The sequence below is a fragment of the Psittacula echo genome, assembly GCF_963264785.1.
Source record: "Psittacula echo genome assembly, chromosome: 13".
NCBI lineage: Eukaryota > Metazoa > Chordata > Aves > Psittaciformes > Psittacidae > Psittacula > Psittacula echo.
The window spans coordinates 9,861,651-9,880,805 of NC_137749.1; the positions used below are offsets into that span (position 1 = coordinate 9,861,651).

At 38.9% G+C, this 19,155-nt stretch overlaps 1 protein-coding gene across 5 annotated transcripts in view; it reads left to right on the top strand.

Annotated features, from left to right (window-relative positions):
* CABIN1 (calcineurin binding protein 1) overlaps window positions 1-19,155 on the top strand; it is a 115,764-nt gene that overhangs the window by 45,824 nt on the left and 50,785 nt on the right. For all 5 annotated transcript variants that reach the window (XM_080628580.1, XM_080628579.1, XM_080628582.1 and 2 more), the window contains one exon: window positions 1,730-1,843. In XM_080628580.1, the coding sequence (XP_080484706.1) occupies window positions 1,730-1,843 (114 nt within the window). The remainder of the gene's footprint in view (window positions 1-1,729; window positions 1,844-19,155) is intronic.

Consider the following 19,155-nt stretch of genomic DNA (forward strand, 5'->3'; position numbering starts at 1 on the left):
TGTTACAAAAGAAGTACCATAGGAAGAAGTTAGTTAAGTTTACTTTCTTCAGTTTGCTTTCTTCAGTCTTAATTAAATTTGACACTGAGTGATGATAATTAAATTTTCTGGGTCCTCTGACTAGCCAGAAAGTACCTTGTGATGTTCATGAGCGTATATGTATTTGTTCCAAACGAAAAGAAATCTCTGCAAATCCCCTTGACTGTCGTATGCCATAATCGTGAAGGTCCTGTTTAAGTACCTATATCAGCTCTCTGAATGAAGGATTTTTGACATCCATATAAATCTGGTTAGTATTTCCAGTGTTCAGCCCTCTTGCACTTAAATCTATAATCAGCGTTTTGCTGGAGGGGATGCTCCAGTTCTGGTAAGACATTGGAGATTTTTGCAAGATTACTGTCATTAGGACAAAAGCACTTACGATTGAGCAGGGATTTTACTGTTTCAAGAAAGCCTTGCAAAGAAAATAATCTGGAAGACAGGATAAGAACTTTGATAATAACCACCCCCCCAGATAAAAAAAGAAAGGAAAAGTTCTAACTGGAATATACTGTGGTGGATATGATTTAATCGAATTTATGATTCACAAAAGTTGTATTTCCAGCCCACAGAACACAAATCAGAATTCAACATTCTCCTTTGTCTCTGTGAACCACACATCTTCCTCTTCTTTTTTATCTGCTCTGTACTGAAGTTGTCTCCAAAAAAGCCAGTCTAATGCAACTTGAACGCTAATTTCTAGTACTGAAATAAGAAATTACATAAAGCAAAACTTCCATCAGTGAAACCTTACAATTAATAATTGTCCCATCTGTTACTAATGTTTTGCCTGGAGCCAACAGCTGTCCCTAGTTCTCAGCTACACAAGAGATGTTCATGTATTGAACTCTTAGAGGCATAGTGCTTCTATAAATTTTTGATTGTTGTCTGTCATTTAGTCTCCTATTGATACATTCTTGTTAACTCACTAAGCAGTATTAACCAAATTTGATGACAGGCATGGAATTTTCCAGAGAGGTTAAGTGAAATCACATGGAGGGCAATGGCTGGTTAGGGGTAAAAGGCTTGAATTCTCCACCCCACTAGAAGAAGACTGCAGTTTAAGCCTAAAGCTCTTCCCTTATGTCTGGGCTAATGCCTTGCAGGTTGTTAGCCCCAGGGAAGAGCTGAGGAGCATCTTCCAGAGCGTGTGTGTAGGAAAACAAGGGGATTGTTTTCCTGGGGGCCTGGTCTGTGGAGGAAGGTCTGCAGAATACCCAGGACAGAAAGTTCCACTGTTTGCTGTGAAACTTTATATTTTTATATGTAAGTTACTTTATACTGAGCACTAAAATTCAGCTTTTAACAAAAAAAAAAATTCATGTGTTTTAAATACACCTATACAGTTAAATACAGCTATATATAGTTCATGTTTCTGTAGGTGATAGGAGCTGGAGGGTGGATCTCAATGAAATGGAGACAGCTTAAAAAGACAAGAAAACAGAACTTAATGGTATGAGGCTGGATTCAGCAGCTGTAGGGGACTGACTAATGTGCTAGGGCTGATCACTCTGGAGAAGCAAGCTGGCTTCTCTCTGCTGAGGGATGTCTTCTCCAAATCACATGCCTCCACAAATACTGTTGTAACAGCAACTGTGTGGAAAGTGAGAAATGACAATGCATTAATAAATAAAAGCAAGTGAGTGCTTTGAAATTCTACCTCTACTCACCTGCCCCTTTTTGTCCACAGAACCTGCAGTGGGCCCGCGATGTGCTGCTGGGCAGCGGGGTCCCCTGGCAGCAGCTGAAGCACATGCCTGCGCAGGGCCTCTTCTGTGAGAGGAACAAGACAAATTTCTTCAATGTAAGTTTACAGAGCTGATAAACGCACCCCTACTTTCTCAGCCATCATTTTAACACCTGCTTCTCACTTGGAAGGTTTGCAAAGGAGCAGTAATGTGAAATTCAGCAAAGGAGCATTAAAAAATCCATGAGAGGTTAAAGGAAAGGCAGAATTGTATCATAGAGAGATTTACTGTGATTTTCCTCTCTTGAAGGGAACCACATTAGAAGGATTATTTCTGATGAGCTTGAGTTATGCATCATTTACCATGCACTTGATGGTTGAGCTCTCTATAAAAATTCTAATTCCTTTCATCTTAATTATCCTCCTGTTTACTGATTCTCAACTAGACTTGCACTTCTTATGTCAAAAAACAGTGCTTGTTGCTCTAAGAAATCTCTGGGGTTGGCAGGAGCTTTCTTGTGTTAAGCTTTTGTAGTGTGGCTCAGCAGAAAGAGTATTTCCAAGTCCCATTTCCACATCCTCCTACCACACATTGAGTGTAGTAGCAGCACTGTTGTATAGATTGTCCCTGTGTCTCTTGATACCTTCTTGTCTACAGGGGTGTCTGTGCCTCTCAGTGACATGGGACACAGAATACTTCTCAGATTTACGTGAACATTTATCTATCAGATTCCGTACTGTGATTGCCATTTAACACGTTGCTGCTATCTTCAGTATCCCTGGCTTTGCTGTGGTATGTTTTAGGTTTCTGTCCCCTTTTGTTCTTTAGGATAGATAGGACTCTGTAGCTGGTTTGTGGCTTGTGATGCTTGGCGAGAACCTGGAGATACTGTCTTTTTGGACTCTGTATCTGTTACATGGTTGCCTGTGATCTGCAGTGAGAGAATTGTATGTCTCTGCTTTCTCATCCAGTGCTTCTGATTTAATATTTTAATTGTGAAATTTATTTCCATTTTATATCTGTTGACATCAATCTTCATTATCTCTGTATATTGTGTTAATTAGCACTTCTGTGAAAACTTCCATTCAATATAAGGTAAGTGTTCTTCACTTATTATAATCACTCAATGGGTTGAACAACTAAGGAATACTGACAGTGGTTCAAATTGTATCATGGATCAGTTTGCAAAAGGAGCTTCTATATCATTTTATCTTTCCTGGTAGGATTTGTGATTAACAAATACTGCCAGCCTGATAAGGTATAGACTAAACAGTTGGGACCTGATTGATGACTGCATGGCTTTGTAATGGTTATTTCCCTGCAATATGTGCCTGCTATCCCTTTAAGGGTCCTGCAGTGTGATAAACTCATCAATTGGGTGAATACTTTGGCTCAGATCCAGATAACACAAGTATTCTTGTGGAAGTTAATGAAATTACTCAACATGCTTGAGTCAAGTGCGAAGTTTGCGTGATGAAGCCTGACTTGTTCACCATTGCAGGGTTAAATGTCAAGTATCTTGTGTTTTCATGTATGAGGAAGATGAGCAGTAGGAAATTGAGCTGTGAATATAAGGGAGTGTTTCTACTTGAAAATGTGAATTACCATGGAGAGATCACTAGTTGAAATAAATTATGTCTGGGTTTTGAATGCTAAGGTTAGATAATTTAATTTAAAGATAGATTCCATTGTATCCCTACGTGGATGTTTCTAGCATTATTTCAACAAACAATCATTCCTTATTCTACATATTGATCTTTTTATACTCTGAAGGATTAAAAGTGCTGGTAGAGGTACTAGACAGCTGTATAATAGTTCTATTTGCTAAATCAACAAGAATTTAATTCCCATTTTATTACAAAAATAAATACACTCTGAAATAAAAGATAACCTTCAAGAAAAGCTGTATGCTAGCCCAGTGCAGTATATTGGGAATACAGTTAGAAAAGAGAGAAGATGTGTGAAAATGATGTTCTCAGCTTGAACTTGGGTCTGCCAACAGACGAAGATAATGTTAGTCAGGAGTGCTCCTTGTAGATTGCTGCCTCCAGACTTTAGAAATTGCAGTTTGGGGACTCAAGTCTAGTGTGCCTCACCTACAGTGATAGTATAACCAGCACATGGAGTGCCTCAGACAGCAAAACAACTTTTGAGGCCTTTGTGAATCAGCGTAGCATCTTAACTTACTCCTGTATGCATGTAGGTTAGTCTTCTTGTTAACAAGTACAGTGTACATTATGAGTTTAACATGACAAAATATTTTGGTCGTCTCATTTTCTACTTAGCTATATTTTCAAAATGCTCTTCCAACACAACCCTGTGTAGAACATGTGGCAGTAATCCAGTGCAGATGACACAGACAAAGCACAGTGAGAAAATCTAGATCCAAGAGAAAGGGCTGCAAGTGCCCTTGGAAAAAAAAGCTGTTAATGTCATCCGACATTCCAGAATTGGGCAAATCTAAATCTGTGAACAACTTGAGAGAAAAATATCTGAACACTGTGTTGACTTTGGCTGGGTTAAACCTCTACTAGTTTGGTCTCATGCAAAGCTCCTAGCCAGGCAGTGGGTGAGCAAATGTACTGAACCATGTGGGTCAGTGCTCAGATACAGACTTGTCATCCACTACATACAGGTGGTGTTACATGTGTATGTGACGTCCCTGCTAGTGTCTTGACTGGTGATAAAACAGAAATTGTAGAGCTCTATGAAAGTAAGTAGTTGCATCTAATCTTAGAAATTAAATGGCCAACCTTAAGATTTTCCATGATTATGTCCTCCAGGGTTATTTTCAACAGAAACACTTTGCCTGAAGCATATATTTAGTTCCATGGAATGCATTTGGTTTTATTTTTGAGAACTCTTTAGTCTTAAGAGTTAAATGAATGTCTAAGTGGCTTTCTGTAGATAATTTACTACTGAAATACCTTTTCTTCTGGAAAAAGTAGCTCTCTTGTTTGTAATCTTTTGTACAGAAGATTCAGGGTTATTGAAATTACAGCTGACTCAATTTTATAAGTGCAAACAACAGGGTGCAAGAGGGAAAGCTGCTGCTCAAAGGCAAGGAGAGACTGTGCCAGCTTTCTCCTCCCAGACATTTTATAAATCATGCGTACTCCTAGTAGAATTATTTATGAAATGTTTATGACAGCACTGTATGAAGAGAAATAAACCTGGATAAAGCTGTCTGCTGTTAAATTTTACCACAGAACTGCTGATCTGAATCTGTGTGTCATGGTCTTTTGTCTGATTTGTTACCTGTCACTCGGCTGCAACTGAAATCTGTTTGGATTCATTTTTTACTGTCTTCAGAATGAGCAAAAAAAGCATTTTCACTTAGCCCTGACTTCTTCTCATTTGACATACAAGAGTAATGCCAGGATGCCCGGAACTTCCTTTTTTCAGTTCTAAGAAAGAAAATGCTTACTTCATCCCTGGCAGTGTTCAAGGCCAGGCTGGACAGAGCCTTGGGCGACACAGTCTAGTGCAAGGTGTCCCTGCCTGTGGCAGGGGGTTGGAACCGGATGATCTTAAGGTCCATTCCAACCCCAACCATTCTATGATTCTATGATTATTTTATCTATTTGTTTCCCAGTCAGAAAAGAAAGGCCCTGATTTTCTAGGAGCAGAGGTTTTGGTTGTTTGTGGCCCTGCTAGTGATGGCAGTCATTGTATGAATAATTATTGCAGTTGGACTTAGAGTTTAGTTGTGTTCCTATAAATGAATACCCAGTGTTTTTTGTTTGTCCAATTACAAAATTCTCTATAACCTGCATGTATGGGTACACTTCAGCTTTTCTCTTCTTCTTTACCTGCACCTTTGTGTGTGTGTGTAAATATATGTTGAGACTTTGGGTTTTTTGGTTTCAGGATGGTTTCTATGGTAACTAAATTTGAAATTAATTCACCAGGAGGAAAAAAAGTCCCAAAACATTGCTTTATATAGTAGGGCATTTTTTAATATATTCAGATTTCATGCCACTATTAATAAAACAAAGTTAAACTTTGTGCACAGATGATGGGTATTCATCAGTCTGTGGGTGGTGATTGTGGAAGAAGTGTTTTGATGGTTGAGCTCAGTGTACCAGTAACTTCTCCATATGGTTTAATATACAGTATTTGTATTTTCCTGGCACATAATCTGTGACAATAATGATCCGCTGTAATAGAGATTCTGATGTCCATCTTTGGTAACTGTTCCCCACATATGAAAGCTGTGCATGCACACAATATACGACAATGCAGACATTCATGCAAGTCTTGCTGCAAGCTGTTAAGGATAATTGTTCTATTTTTAATTCCAAAAGAAACACTGTATGTTTATTCTCCGCTGTATTCCCGAAGCTCTTCATTCTGTGGTCTGGGCAAGCAGGGGCAGATTAAGGTAGCAGCATCCACTGAGAGCCAGAATCTGGGAGATAGCAGTGATTTCACTTGAATTTCCCATTGCTCATACCAGGTGTGACTGGGCCCTGGCTGGAGAGCTCTGCTGTGCAGAACTGCAAGTTCTGGACACAGAGCACTTGAAGAATGAAGTCTAAGTTTGGTGTTGAAAGTTTCTAGAGGTGGTTCTTTCTATAGCATGGTGATAATCAGTGGGTGCTTTCTCTGTTACTCTCCCTGTGTAGCAGGTTATTTCCCTAGTTGTGTTCAGGTTGAGAGTTATGTCTTTGTGTCTTACCAGAGGAAAGTTGATTCTGAAAAGGGGAGTAAGGTGCAAGGATTGACTCTGTTTTGGGATTCTGTACAACCAGAGCCATACATCTCTTTTCTGAGATGTAGAAAAGCTAGTATGAAGTCCATAACATAGGGGACTATCAAGGCTGGAGGGGACACAGACAGACAACAACATGCCTCAGCTCTCCTGGAAACTGGGCAGTTATATCAAGGAAGTTTCATTATACGCCTCAATTGTTTTTATGCCTTCTCTTAGACATACATTACTGGTCACTGTCAGAAATATGGCACAAAGTAAATATATGCGATTTTCTTTTGATCTCATACAGCCTTCTTTTGTTTCTTTCCCAGCTCCTGAAGTGTAATTTCCGCATTAATGATTCCCATGACTTGAATGAAAATGAAACATTTGTTACAGAATTTAATATTTCTGTTACAAGTAACTGGCTATCTATCATCTAAGCAAAGAGGGGAATACATCAGGGTGGTCTGAATCTATTCTGGACGTGTTCTGCTGAGTCTGAGATTGCTGCTAATGTTGACCTGAGGAGCACCCAAATACCACACAACGTCAAAGGCAGGTCCTCAAGGCTGATGGTGGCAACTTGACTGAAGCTTCAGGGTCACTGTTTCCTACCGTGTACAGGGAAAACCTGAAACTGCAGGCAAAGCACACTAAAATCACTTAACTAGGACTTCTACTGCTCTGCTTTCCTTCCTGTCCTTGCCTAGTGATAGATCTCAGTTACTCTCCTGCTCATAGTTGGTGTGTCTCTTCAGCTGGCAAGTGTGCTTCCAGCTCCTAGACATCTGCTGTGTGGAACATGAGCCTTTGAGAAAAATAGTGCCATTTGAATCAGATTGGGGCAAAAGGGAAATAACTTGAAGAAATTCGCTGTTCATCCATGTGAGTTGAGATTGTGTCTCAGCGTGGTGAGGGTTTGAGTTTAATCATGTATGGGGGCTCCCAGAGAATTAATGGTTATGTTTTAGCTTGACCATGACTGTTTGCAACTTTCTGAAAAGAAGCTGGTCTTTTTAGTGTTTCTAACACTTTATGTGAACATGAGTGTGAGAGGTTGCTAATGCAAGTTTAAGAAAACCCAGTAAAAACTCACTAGTGACATCAGAAATCACACGGATTTAGTTATTCAATTTTGCCTTTCTCACTTTGGAGTGTTTTGGATGCCATCTTCATGCAACCACAAGGAAAAAGAGCCATAAAGGAATCATGAAAAAGAACAAAACCACAACAACAACAAAACAAAAGAGGGGGGGTAGGAAACCAACCAAAAAACCCCTCTAAACCTTTTTGATTCCAGCAACTAGGTAACACTTGGAACAAGTTATCAGACTTAGTACCATTTAATAGGTGGTATACAAAAAAGTGTCTAGAAAAGGTGACCTGCACCATTAACACTGACCTTCTGTCTAGTTGCATAAAACAAAATAATGCTAGGATAATGACACCACATGTTAATAGTCTAATATTTTTATGCTTCTTTTTTTCTTTTTTTTGTGCTTATGGTAAACAGAGGCATCTGGTTAGAGGACAGGTAAATCCCTACCTACTTTAAAAGATAGAATTGTCTTTAATCTTTTCAGGAGGTAGCCGTATTTTAGCTGTGAAATACCTGGTTTTTTTCACTGTGCAGGAAATAGGCCTCGAAAGAGCAGGCTTTTGTAAAGTGTTGTTTGGTAAGTGTGGATTCTTATTGCCAGCTTTCTACTGGCTGTGAAGTATTCAGATTTTAAGAAAAGACACCTCCCTGCTACTTATTTGCTTCTTGTGCTAGGAAGAGGAAGCTGCTTTATGAAATTATTTGGCAATTTAGAAACTAGGACTGCCAGCAGTGTGCTGGTGTGCTGATAGGAGGCACTATGCTGCAGGGAGCCTTTGCTGCAGAGGTGCTTCTGTCAGCTGGGGCTGTATGGGTCACCCAGTGCCTCTCCTTAAGAGGAGGTAGCAGAGACCTTGCTCCACTGGAGACATGTACTGCATTGCAGATCTGTTTGAGTTAACATGCTGCCTGCCTGGCTTGTCTCCTTAGTAATTTTAACAAGTATTTCGTCACTTTTCCTACATTCCTGAATAATGTCATTATAAAGCTATTGTTCTTCATCTGTATGAGAAAACCATTTCTGTTGTGGTGAAGAAATACTTGTGTGGAAAGCTGCAGAGGAATAAATAAAAAATCCTGCAGGAGTCCCTTCTGAATCAAATGATTGTATAATCCAGTGCCTTAATTTGTAAACAGAGTCAGCGGTGTAAATGGCAGTTATTTTATGGTTACAGTATAAGCCAAAGTTTGCAAGATTGAAGAGTGAAACCAAATCAGTGTCTTCCCATCCTCTGTTCCTTGTTTTTCTTCCTTTTTGGTCTTTGTCAATTTTCTCAGTTTTCCTTCACTGTATCTTCTGTGGAGTAACACCATGTCAGAGGTACAGTGCTCCCAGCACCCATCATTGAACATCCATTGAGCCACAGGATAGAGGAACTCACCTGCCTGCAGATTCAGAAAGGCATAGTTGCGTTGATTAAATATAATTCATATATACAAGGTTATTTTTGCATCAAGTCTAGAAACTTTCTTTTAATGAATGCTTAAGTTTTGACTAAGTTGATTCATTAAAATGCATAATGAGGTGATAGCCTGGCCCTTCTCTCAAACCATGACTGAAAATCAATTTTATAAAAGTGCATGTATGGAAGAGAATTAGTGTTTGCTTTGACTCCATTAAATTTCGTTATACTCATGGCTGTGTTAGAAACAGGCAGACCTTTTCTATGTGGAAAAGGCAGCTTTTTGAGAATCCATATATTTTAGTCAAGCAAACAGATTAATTTTCATTGTTCTTATTGTCTAGCATGGCAAATGGCTTCCACTGGGGAAAGGCAAAGCAGGAAATTGTGATTCTAGCTGCCCCCACAATAAGAGTTAAAATTTAATGACTATTTTTCCCTGACTTTCCCCTTGATAGTTGTGCTTTTGCCAGTAGCAAGTGTTTTCCTTCTTTGCCTCCTTTTTTTTTTTCCACTTGTAAAGTTAATGTAATTCTACTTATAAACTTCCTGACCAGATTTTCTAACATTTTAACTGGAAGAATGCTTTTAGTAGTTGCAATGGAGTTGGTTTTGTCATTCCCTCTTGGTTGCTTGCTCTCTTATGAAATCTTAATGTCAGCTCTGAAAACAAAGGTAAGCAAGGAGTTAATGTGCAAGTGAAACTTTCATAGTGATTGGATTAAGACCAGAAACCCAGTAAGCAATGAAGTCTTAAAGTTGCCTATAAAAAGCTAGATAACTTTTCAACCTCTGCCCAACATGTTATTTACAGTTCTTCACTCCATCCTCTTGGAAAAACAGAACTCATCAGTGAAAAATGTCCGTCGTTCACAGAGTTTTCTGTCTCAATATATACACGCTGTTCTTTCTGGCCAACTCTGCAGGCTTCCAAGACCCAGCTAGTAAAGATGCCAGTAAATCTACATCCCTAGAGATACAAGCATGGGGTTTTGAACTGTCGTTTGTGCCAGTGGTTATTAAACAGCTATTTTTTTCCATTCTGTTTCCCTAGGAAAAGTTTCTTCTTTTGCTGAGTACATTAATATCTAGGCAAAGGTAAGCTAGGGAACAAATGACCCTGAAAGAAACAAAGATATGGCTTTGTAGAAGAGAGATTGTAATGGAGCTTGTAGTGTGTTACAGGACATAAAGCAGTTAGTTTTAAAGCTGGATCTTAAAACGTCAACAGCAACTGTTTAACCCACTCTAACCAGTACTTGAAAGGTGCAGACTTTCTGGAATACTGTGTGATGAATGTCCTTTTACCAACGTGTAATGAATAAAACCATTATTTGTTTTTTTTTTCACCTGCTAGCTCTGTATCTGATACAGAGAGAAGCGACACTTTAATAGGGTTAGTTTTAAACTTAGGTCCTTTGCTTTAAAAAAAAAATATCTAAATGGGATTTTTAAAAAGCTGAATAGATTTTTAGAAAACTGAGCAAATGAATGGTGACATTAACTTCATTAAAGCAGCGTATTTCATGAGAAATATTCTTGGAACTGCAGTTCTCAGCAGAAGGATTGAAATATTTTTTGTGGCTATACATTGCCTTACTGTAAAAATGAAACCAGAAGAATGTGGGCTGAGAGCAGCATGACAGGAGTCTGTGTGTACATCTGTGCAAGTGGATAGCATTTACAGATAAATATTTTTAATTTAATGGCTACAGCAAGATATAATTGTCCAAATTAAAGAGGTTAAGCTGGAGAAGGTAAGATGGCAGATGATGATAGGTAAGAACGTAACTGTTGTTGTGCAGTAGCTAGTGTGTGATTAATGGTCTGCTAACTGACTACAGTATCATTGTGTGGAGCTTAGGTAAAGATACTGAGGCAGCAGTTCTCTGAGTAACAGTACTCCATCTTTGGCAAAAATCCTAAAGTTAGAGGAGTAAAAATGCTGAGTATTGTATAGTAGTATTGTTCCAGACTGTTTGGCTCCTGTGGAGGAGGTAGGATTTCCTGGCTTAATATGAATAATTTTGGAGTTTGTGTGATAGCTACTATGTGAAACAGCCAGGGGTGACCATGTGAGCAAGGTGACTTTCTCAGTTTCCTGATAGGAATTCAAACAAAAAGATGATTGAGTGGGTGAGCAACAGGAATGAAGTCCACAGTGGTCAGTATTTTAGCTTGCTCCTCTGAACACTCAAAGGTATGACTGTGATCCAACAAGGAAAGTCCTATACGAGCTTGAGTGAAAAACTTCAAGAGCTTTATGACATTTCAGTTGCCTAAACTTCATCTCCACCAGTTAGCTTCCTTACCTCCTGTCAATAAACAGTTTTATAAATTTGGCTTATGTGAAGTTGTTTAATTTTTCTGTAGGTTAGAGGAAGCAAATTCAGGAAAAACACAGACCTTTCACTTGAAGCACTTCCTAAGAGTTACTCAGGATGAATTACTGATTTTGCTGGCTATTTGGTTTGCTGACATAAAATAAAAATCAGAATTTTAAACACCTACAAGGTCATTTTCTGGTTAAATCTTCAGCTGCTCCCTGTGTGTATATTCAGAGTGTATCAGCACGTATACTGTGATCTGCTTACTAGACTGGATCTAGTATAAGTTATTAATATAATGGCCTTATGTACACTCCAAAGTACTGACTCCAAAGTGACTAAAGTATTTCCAGTGGGAAAAATTTGGACAAACCTGAAGATAGGCCAGGCTTTTATGTCTGTGTAGCTCATCCATGGAGAAGTGTGCAGCCATCCCAAATCCTGTGACACTTTAACACTGTCTTCTCTCAGGACTGATCTGCTTAATACAGAGTACATATTTTATGTTCATAATCTATGTGTGTGTCACAGCTAATGGCAGATTCAGGGTTGAAAAACATTAATAGAATCATAGAATCACAGAATATTTAGGGTTGGAAAGGACCTTGAGATCATCTAGTTTCAACCCCCCTGCCATGGGCTGGGACACCCCACACTAAACCATGCCACCCAAGGCCTCATCCAACCTGGCCTTGAACACCGCCAAGGATGGAGCATTCACAACCTCCCTGGGCAACCCATTCCAGTGCCTCACCACCCTAACAGTAAAGAAGTTCTTCCTTAGATCCAATCTAAACTTCCCCTGTTTAAGTTTGAACCCGTTACCCCTTGTCCTGTCACTACAGTCCCTGATGAAGAGTCCCTCCCCAGCATCCTTGTAGGCCCCCTTCAGATACTGGAAGGCTGCTATTAGGTCTCCATGCAGCCTTCTCTTCTCCAGGCTGAACAGCCCCAACTTTCTCAGCCTGTCTCCATACAGGAGCTGCTCCAGTCCCCTGATCATCCTCGTGGCCTCCTCTGGACTTGTTCCAACAGTTCCATGTCCTTTTTATGTTGAGGACACCAGAACTGCACACAATACTCCAAGTGAGGTCTCCCGAGAGCAGAGTAGAGGGGCAGGATCACCTCCTTCAACCTGCTGGTCACGCTACTTTTGCTGCAGCCCAGGATACGGTTGGCTTTCTGGGCTGCAAGCGCACACTGCAGCCGGCTCATGTTCATTTTCTCTTCGACCAGCACCCCCAAGTCCTTCTCTGCAGGGCTGCTCTGAATCTCTTCTCTGCCCAACCTGTAGCTGTGCCTGGGATTGCTCCGACCCAGGTGTAGGACCTTGCACTTGGCATGGTTGAACTTCATCAGGTTGGCATCAGCCCACCTCACAAGCATGTCGAGGTCCCTCTGGATGGCATCCCTTCCCTCTGGCGTATCAGCCGAACCACACAGCTTGGTGTCATCAGCAAACTTGCTGAGGGCGCACTCAATCCCACTGTCCATGTCACCGACAAAGATGTTGAACAAGACCGGTCCCAACACTGAGATTTTAAACGAGATTTTAAAAAGAAGTAGGGATTACAGACCAGTTTAGTTCTATAACAGAGATGGGACTTTTCATTTGAATGCAGTGCAATAATTTCAAAAGCATTTTCTTTGTAGTGCAACAGAAAATATTCCTAATAGGAGTGTGTCAAAATGCACATTCCAGTTACTTTGTAAACTGAAATACTGACAATGGGATAAACTTAATCTTTAACAATTGTGTTTGGTGGCACATAAAGGTGATGTTTTCATGCCCATAACGAAGTAGTTGTTCCAGCAAGGTCCAAAGAAAAACATCTGGCTGTTTGCCCTTAGTCTGACAGGTCTGTATTGAAGGTCTTACTGAAAATTATCTCCTAACAGATTTAGGTCAGGATATTTTCATTGTAATTTTTTTTTGCAATAAACAAAAAAGCAGAAGTATTTTTCCAAATTAATTTCACTAAAATGAATGTTGCTTTCAGGACCACAAGAAATTATATTTTAGCATTTCAAGTAAAATGCACGACTACGTATACAGCCTAATATTTTAAAAGTTAAGCTAATTCAAAACAAAGACTGACATTTTGAAGTTTAAGCTTTTACCACATTTTGTTTTTAAGAACTTTTAAAATGTTTAAATTCCAACAGCAAATAAGCCATATTCCATATAGTTTGTAAATAAAACACTAAGGCATAGAAGTATTAGAAACTGATGAAAATTGAAATTAACAATAGTTTGTTTTGGTTTTGCATCACAGACTGTGAGAATGAAAACCTAAACAAATAGTCTTTGATTGACATGTTCATTCCTTAATAGTTCTTCCTTTGCACAAATCTTGAAGTAAACCCGCTGGCTGCATCTATGCCGTATCTTCTATAATGAGATGTTCTTGCTGCTTTGCAAGTACAGCAGAGCTAGAAAAAATAGTTTTGAATAACTTTTTTCACTTTAAGTCAATGACAATTTGCCAGTTAGTGCCATATCCAGGAGTTACTCTTCAGATTTTGCCCCCCATAGTTCTTGTGGCCATTGTTCTATGAAGGGGTTTTTTTTGATTGGGGCTTTTTTTTTTTATCTTAACCCTTTAACAGTAACTGCCCAAAACAATAGTATAGAAAGAAATGAAAAAACGTTCACCATTTCATAACTGGTCTTCAGTCCTTGCAGCGCAGTGGATCCACATATGTATCCCAGAAAGGAAATACAGTTTTCTCCAGAGGGGGCAGGGAACAACACACAGCAAAATGAGTCCTGAATGCTTTGTCAGCAGTAAAATGGGATCTGCAGGCAGTAAATTCTTGTCTTGCAGGGATAAAACATGAGCAACAGTAAAAGGACTTCTTCGATTTTACTCTTTGTGTGCGCACATGTGTGTGTTTATGTGTATTTTAGGAGAAAGAACAGTTAAATATTGAAGAACAAAGACTTTTTAAGGCAGGATAAAAATGAAAGAACTATTACTTTAAAATATGTTAGGCAAATTAATCTTAATAGAAAATAAATGTGATCTTTAACAGTGGCTAACTGGCTAGAGGACTTAGTCCTGCTCCTGTGACTTCCAAACCTGAGATACTGGTGAGAAGATTGCTGCATGCACAATGAGATACTAATGCACTTTCTTCAAGTGTCTTGTTAGCTTATTCAAGTGTCCTGTAGAAGTATGGAAGCTAAAAAGAATGAAATAATACTTCTGAGTCCAGTTGCAGCTATTTCCAATCACAGAGTGGAAATTAGCTTCAAGTTGCATTCGCTGCACTTGACCGACGGGGGACTGTGCAGGGAGTGCTTTTGAACTGAAGGAAGTCTAATGGCTCTCGATGAGGAAACGTGCTTGGGTTCTCAGCATTGCTAGGTTGCTTACAGAATTTCAACAGAAGACATTTACACAATCCAGTCTTGAACTGCTTTGGAGATCATCAGTACCTGGATGAGGCACTTGGGAAGCATGAGATTTGAATTAGGGGGGAAAAAAAAAGAGGAGACAGACAGACAGGACTTAACTGCTTTACACATTTCATGTTCAGAGAGTTCTCAGCTTAGGATTTAGCCATTCAGTCAATGTGACCCTGCTGACAAAGTGTGGGAGAAAAGGGAAGAATAATTTTAAGCAGAAAGGGGGGTTTCTTTTTTTGTAAATCAGTACTGCAGAGAGTATTGCACTCTTTCTGATATTGTTGCTAGAAATTGTAGACGGTGTATTCTGGGCCCAGCATTACTGTGACAACGTAGGCAGGTAAACCGTTCACATGTAGGCCTATTTTGTGGGTTATGTTGTCACTGTCTTTTCAATATGTCACTTTTCTCCCTTTAAAATCTGACAAGTCCCTGCTTGCTTTTTCTGAATAATTGAGCCAGAATAGAATTTCCTGCCTCTGTATGTTCTCAAATCGATAAGGTAAGGTAAAGCAAAGCAAAGTGTCTTTCTTCCTGAAAACTTCTGTCTGAGAGCTGTCTCCGGCAGCAGACTGAAGCTGACAAAATGAAAGGCCCACCAGGAGATGAGTCTGAATCTGATGTCTTTTAAGTATGTGGGCAGCAAGGAGAAGACAGCAAGATTTCTGTTCCAAATCTCCTTTCAGTTTCTTGTATTCTTATTGCTACCTTTTGACATATTCCTCTCCTATTTTTCCATTTGCATTTATTCTTTCTTTTTCCATTTGCCCTTTAAAGAACAGCAGTTCACATGTACTGTGAGGACAAATAATTAGGTATTATTTTACATTTGTTTGTCTCTAGACAAGGACAGCATATGTTCCATATGAAATTCCCCAGATAATAGCTTTATCCATAGAAACTCCTGTTCCTAAGAGTAAGTTTCTCTGGTGTAAAATTACATTAAATTGGTTAAAATATTCTTTTAGAATCAAAGTTGTGGTTTGCAAGCAAACCAGTAATTGTCAGAAGGGACTGAATTACCCTTATGTGTTGAATATTGAAGAGTGACAGGTTTTGAAAAGGTTCGAGTCCTCTGAAGGTCCAGATTTGATGCTTGCTTGTTTATGTTTCTCTTTTAAATTTAGAAGGAATAAAATTACTTCTTAATAAATAAGAAATACAAACCTGTATATAGCCAGGATAGCATCTTGTCAATAAAATGGGTAAATACATGAAATGTGAAATATATTTTTCTCTCCTCCCTCCTCTTCACTCTCCTTAACCTTTGTGTGTTAACTACTGACCACTGTGTGGGTTTAACTTAAGTGCAGGTATGTTGTTGGGTTTGGCCATTGGTAGCAGCCAGTTCTGCTGCTCAGCATTAGTGATTTCCTTACCGTAGTTGCCTGGAAAACATAAGACCACAAAATTTGCTACTCAGGATTAGGCTGGATTTTCTAGGCAAATATTCCAGTCTGGTAGCTATTGTTATCTGCCTGTTCGCAAGAAGATTAAAAATATCTGAGTTAAAGGAAGCAAATGCTGCTGCTGAAGGAAGAATACTTTCTAGTTCCTGTAAGACTTCCATTGCACTGGAAACTTGGGATTACTCTTATCTCTATAAGGGGAAGAATAAAAAAAAGCCACCTACAAGTGAAAAACAATGTCCTACTTCCTTTAAAACAAAAGATGAAATCTCCTCTTCCTAAGTGGAAATCAGGTTCATGCTAGGATTTACAGTGCATATCCTCTGAAGAAAATGATTTGAAAATGGAACAGAATTTCAGATACATTGACATTAACAAACTCATATGCTGTGTTTGCAAGGAAAGCTGCACCCTTATCTCGACAGGGCAGAGAGGTCTGGAATCTTTCTGAACGTTTGTTATTCACCCTGGAACATTTCATTGAGAAATCCCAGTGTGCAAAAGTTAAAAATGCTGTACAGTGTAAATTCACTTCCATTTGACTCCCGGTATTTATTGTGGCACTGGAGAGCATGTGATAGAGCTCACATCCCATAAGTGATTCTGGCTGAGACATTCCTCAAACTTTCTCTGGTTGTTAATGATTTAAAGATATAGAAGATTGAAGGGGGGGATGGGACAGAGAGAGGAATTTGAAGAAATGCAACTGTTAAAGAAAGAAACATGGGGTGAAATACAAACTTGCTTCTTTTTAATGGTCTGCAATTGTGCTTTGCCCTCCTCTTTTCCCATCATAAATAACTGAAAAAGAAGTATAGGACATGGTCTTTGAGGATTAACAGTTGCATCTAGGATAATTGTTCTTTCTCAGGGATGGTTTGCTGCACTGAAACTATTCATTACCAGTATTTATTTTTAAAGAGATAAATGTTAGGTCATCTTGTTGACTCTGGGCATATTTCAAGTTCCCTGTAATTGTTCTGTCACTCTTTTTCCCATCCATCCTTTCTTGGCAAAATGCATAAAGTCGCATTGCTTTGTTCCTGTATCACCTAAATTAAACTTAAAAAAGCAGCAGATATTAGCTAAAGCCTTCATTTGCAATGTCTTCAACTAATAAGCTAAGAAAATACTTTATCATCTTTTACCCCTAATCAGCCAGAAGACTTGAACAGTGTCCCAAATACTGCCCTGTGTAAAAATAATTAATGAAAAGGCCTTTGCTATTACATAGCATTATGTCTGAATACAAATGTAATGGTGCCAGCTATTCTCTGCAGGAGGCATTTCACCAGCAAGCCTGGAGCAGGGGCAATAGGATTATGGCTACCTAAACCAGAGGTGTATCTTAAAAGTGTGTGTATGGGTGCATGTGAGTAACTCAAAGTTATTTCTGACATGAGCACATTTGCTCCCTTTCTGTGATCACCAAATACACAGTTTTATCTACTTTTTGCTCCAACTTTATTGAATTTTGAGTGTCTTTATAATGCATCTCCCATATCCAGAATGTGGAATCCTCATAATCTGTGTCTGGTTCCCACAGGTACAGGCAATGCCACATACGCTTCTCTGGGCACCTGTTTTTTACCTTAGGTGACCTAATTGGAATTCTTTTGCTCAGTAGAACCATAAATTATGAACACCTGCATGTGCAAATCCTGCAAAATGCATTCTTGAGTAGAGACAAGAAGTGATAATAAACCTTTGGAATTGGCTAGAATCAAAGGTAATCTGTGGTCAAAAACATATCCTTTTAAACTCTAAAGAGACAAATTTGTTTCCTTAATTTAAGTTGGTAATGGACCATTGCCAAATAATGTTTCTATACAAAAGCAACAATGAATCAGACATGTATTAAATATTCCAATTGGTGATATTTTAAAAATCTGCTTGTTTGTAAAGCAGTTTGAAACCTAGTAACTAAGTATTATTATAATTATTGTTTACCTTTCATTATCATTTAAAGATGTCTCTGTTCTTGCTGGTTTTTATGGTACCATGACTGCAGCATCTAAGAGGTATTAATTAGAAAACAGAATCCTTACATTGTCATGCTTATGGCTTAAAGGTGTTTAATTGTGCAGAACTTTTCTATGACATAATTTCCAATCTAATGAACACCCGGTCCTTGGGCTATTAACTTCAGACATTCCACCATGTATTTAATCCAGGGACAACAGCTACTTAATTTGCATAAATAAATGACAATGCATAGGAAGAAAACCCCAGTGCAATAGAGGAAATAAGAGCTTGGCTGTTAACAGGGACTAAATGAGCAGATGAATAAGGACAGGTCAAGAAGGACCCTATTTGCATGAACACATAGAAAGGAAGTATTCATTTCAGTTCTGTATTTAAAACATAAATCCGTGTTATACAGTCAAAAGAGTAAAGGTTAATGGATTTTTGAAGTGGTAGTGCCCAAACTGCATTGTTAATCTGTACAGCATGGGTTAGTGCTGCCTTTGGCAGTAAGATGTAAGGGATGATGAAGACATGGGTTATTTTAAAGAGTGGTAGTGCCCACAGTGAAGTCTTAGCTTTAAAACAAAAAGCTGACTCTTACAGTTTAAGTGGAGAGGCACAGAGTACTGTTGATTAATTAATTTTATAACAGATAACTAGGAGAGCTAAATTATTCTTCAGCCTTTTTTTCAAGATGCTGTTAAACATAAATGTGTAGATATGAAGTATACAAATAAGTGGGAAGGGCCAAGGTATATGGAGCTTTCCGTGTCAGCAGCCTAGAATCGAGGTGTTTAGAAAAGAGGAACATCCACAAATTAAAAAACGGGTAAAAAGTGGCTAAAATAATGGGAAAGAAAGATAACCTCAGCTACTGACTTCTGCATAGCATGTAGGGACTGTCACAGTTGTGGAGTAGGCTATTAAACCTGAGGTGTCAGTAAGCAGGATAGATTTTGAGCACTTCAGAATAATCCTAGCAGATGGGAGGAGAAAAAAAGAACCCAAACAGAACAACCCCCTGCAATGTTTGGACAGGCAAGGGGGAAGGAAGTCAAAGCAACTGCCCTGCTGGCAAAGCTGAGAGAAAGGAACAAGTAAATGTTTAAAC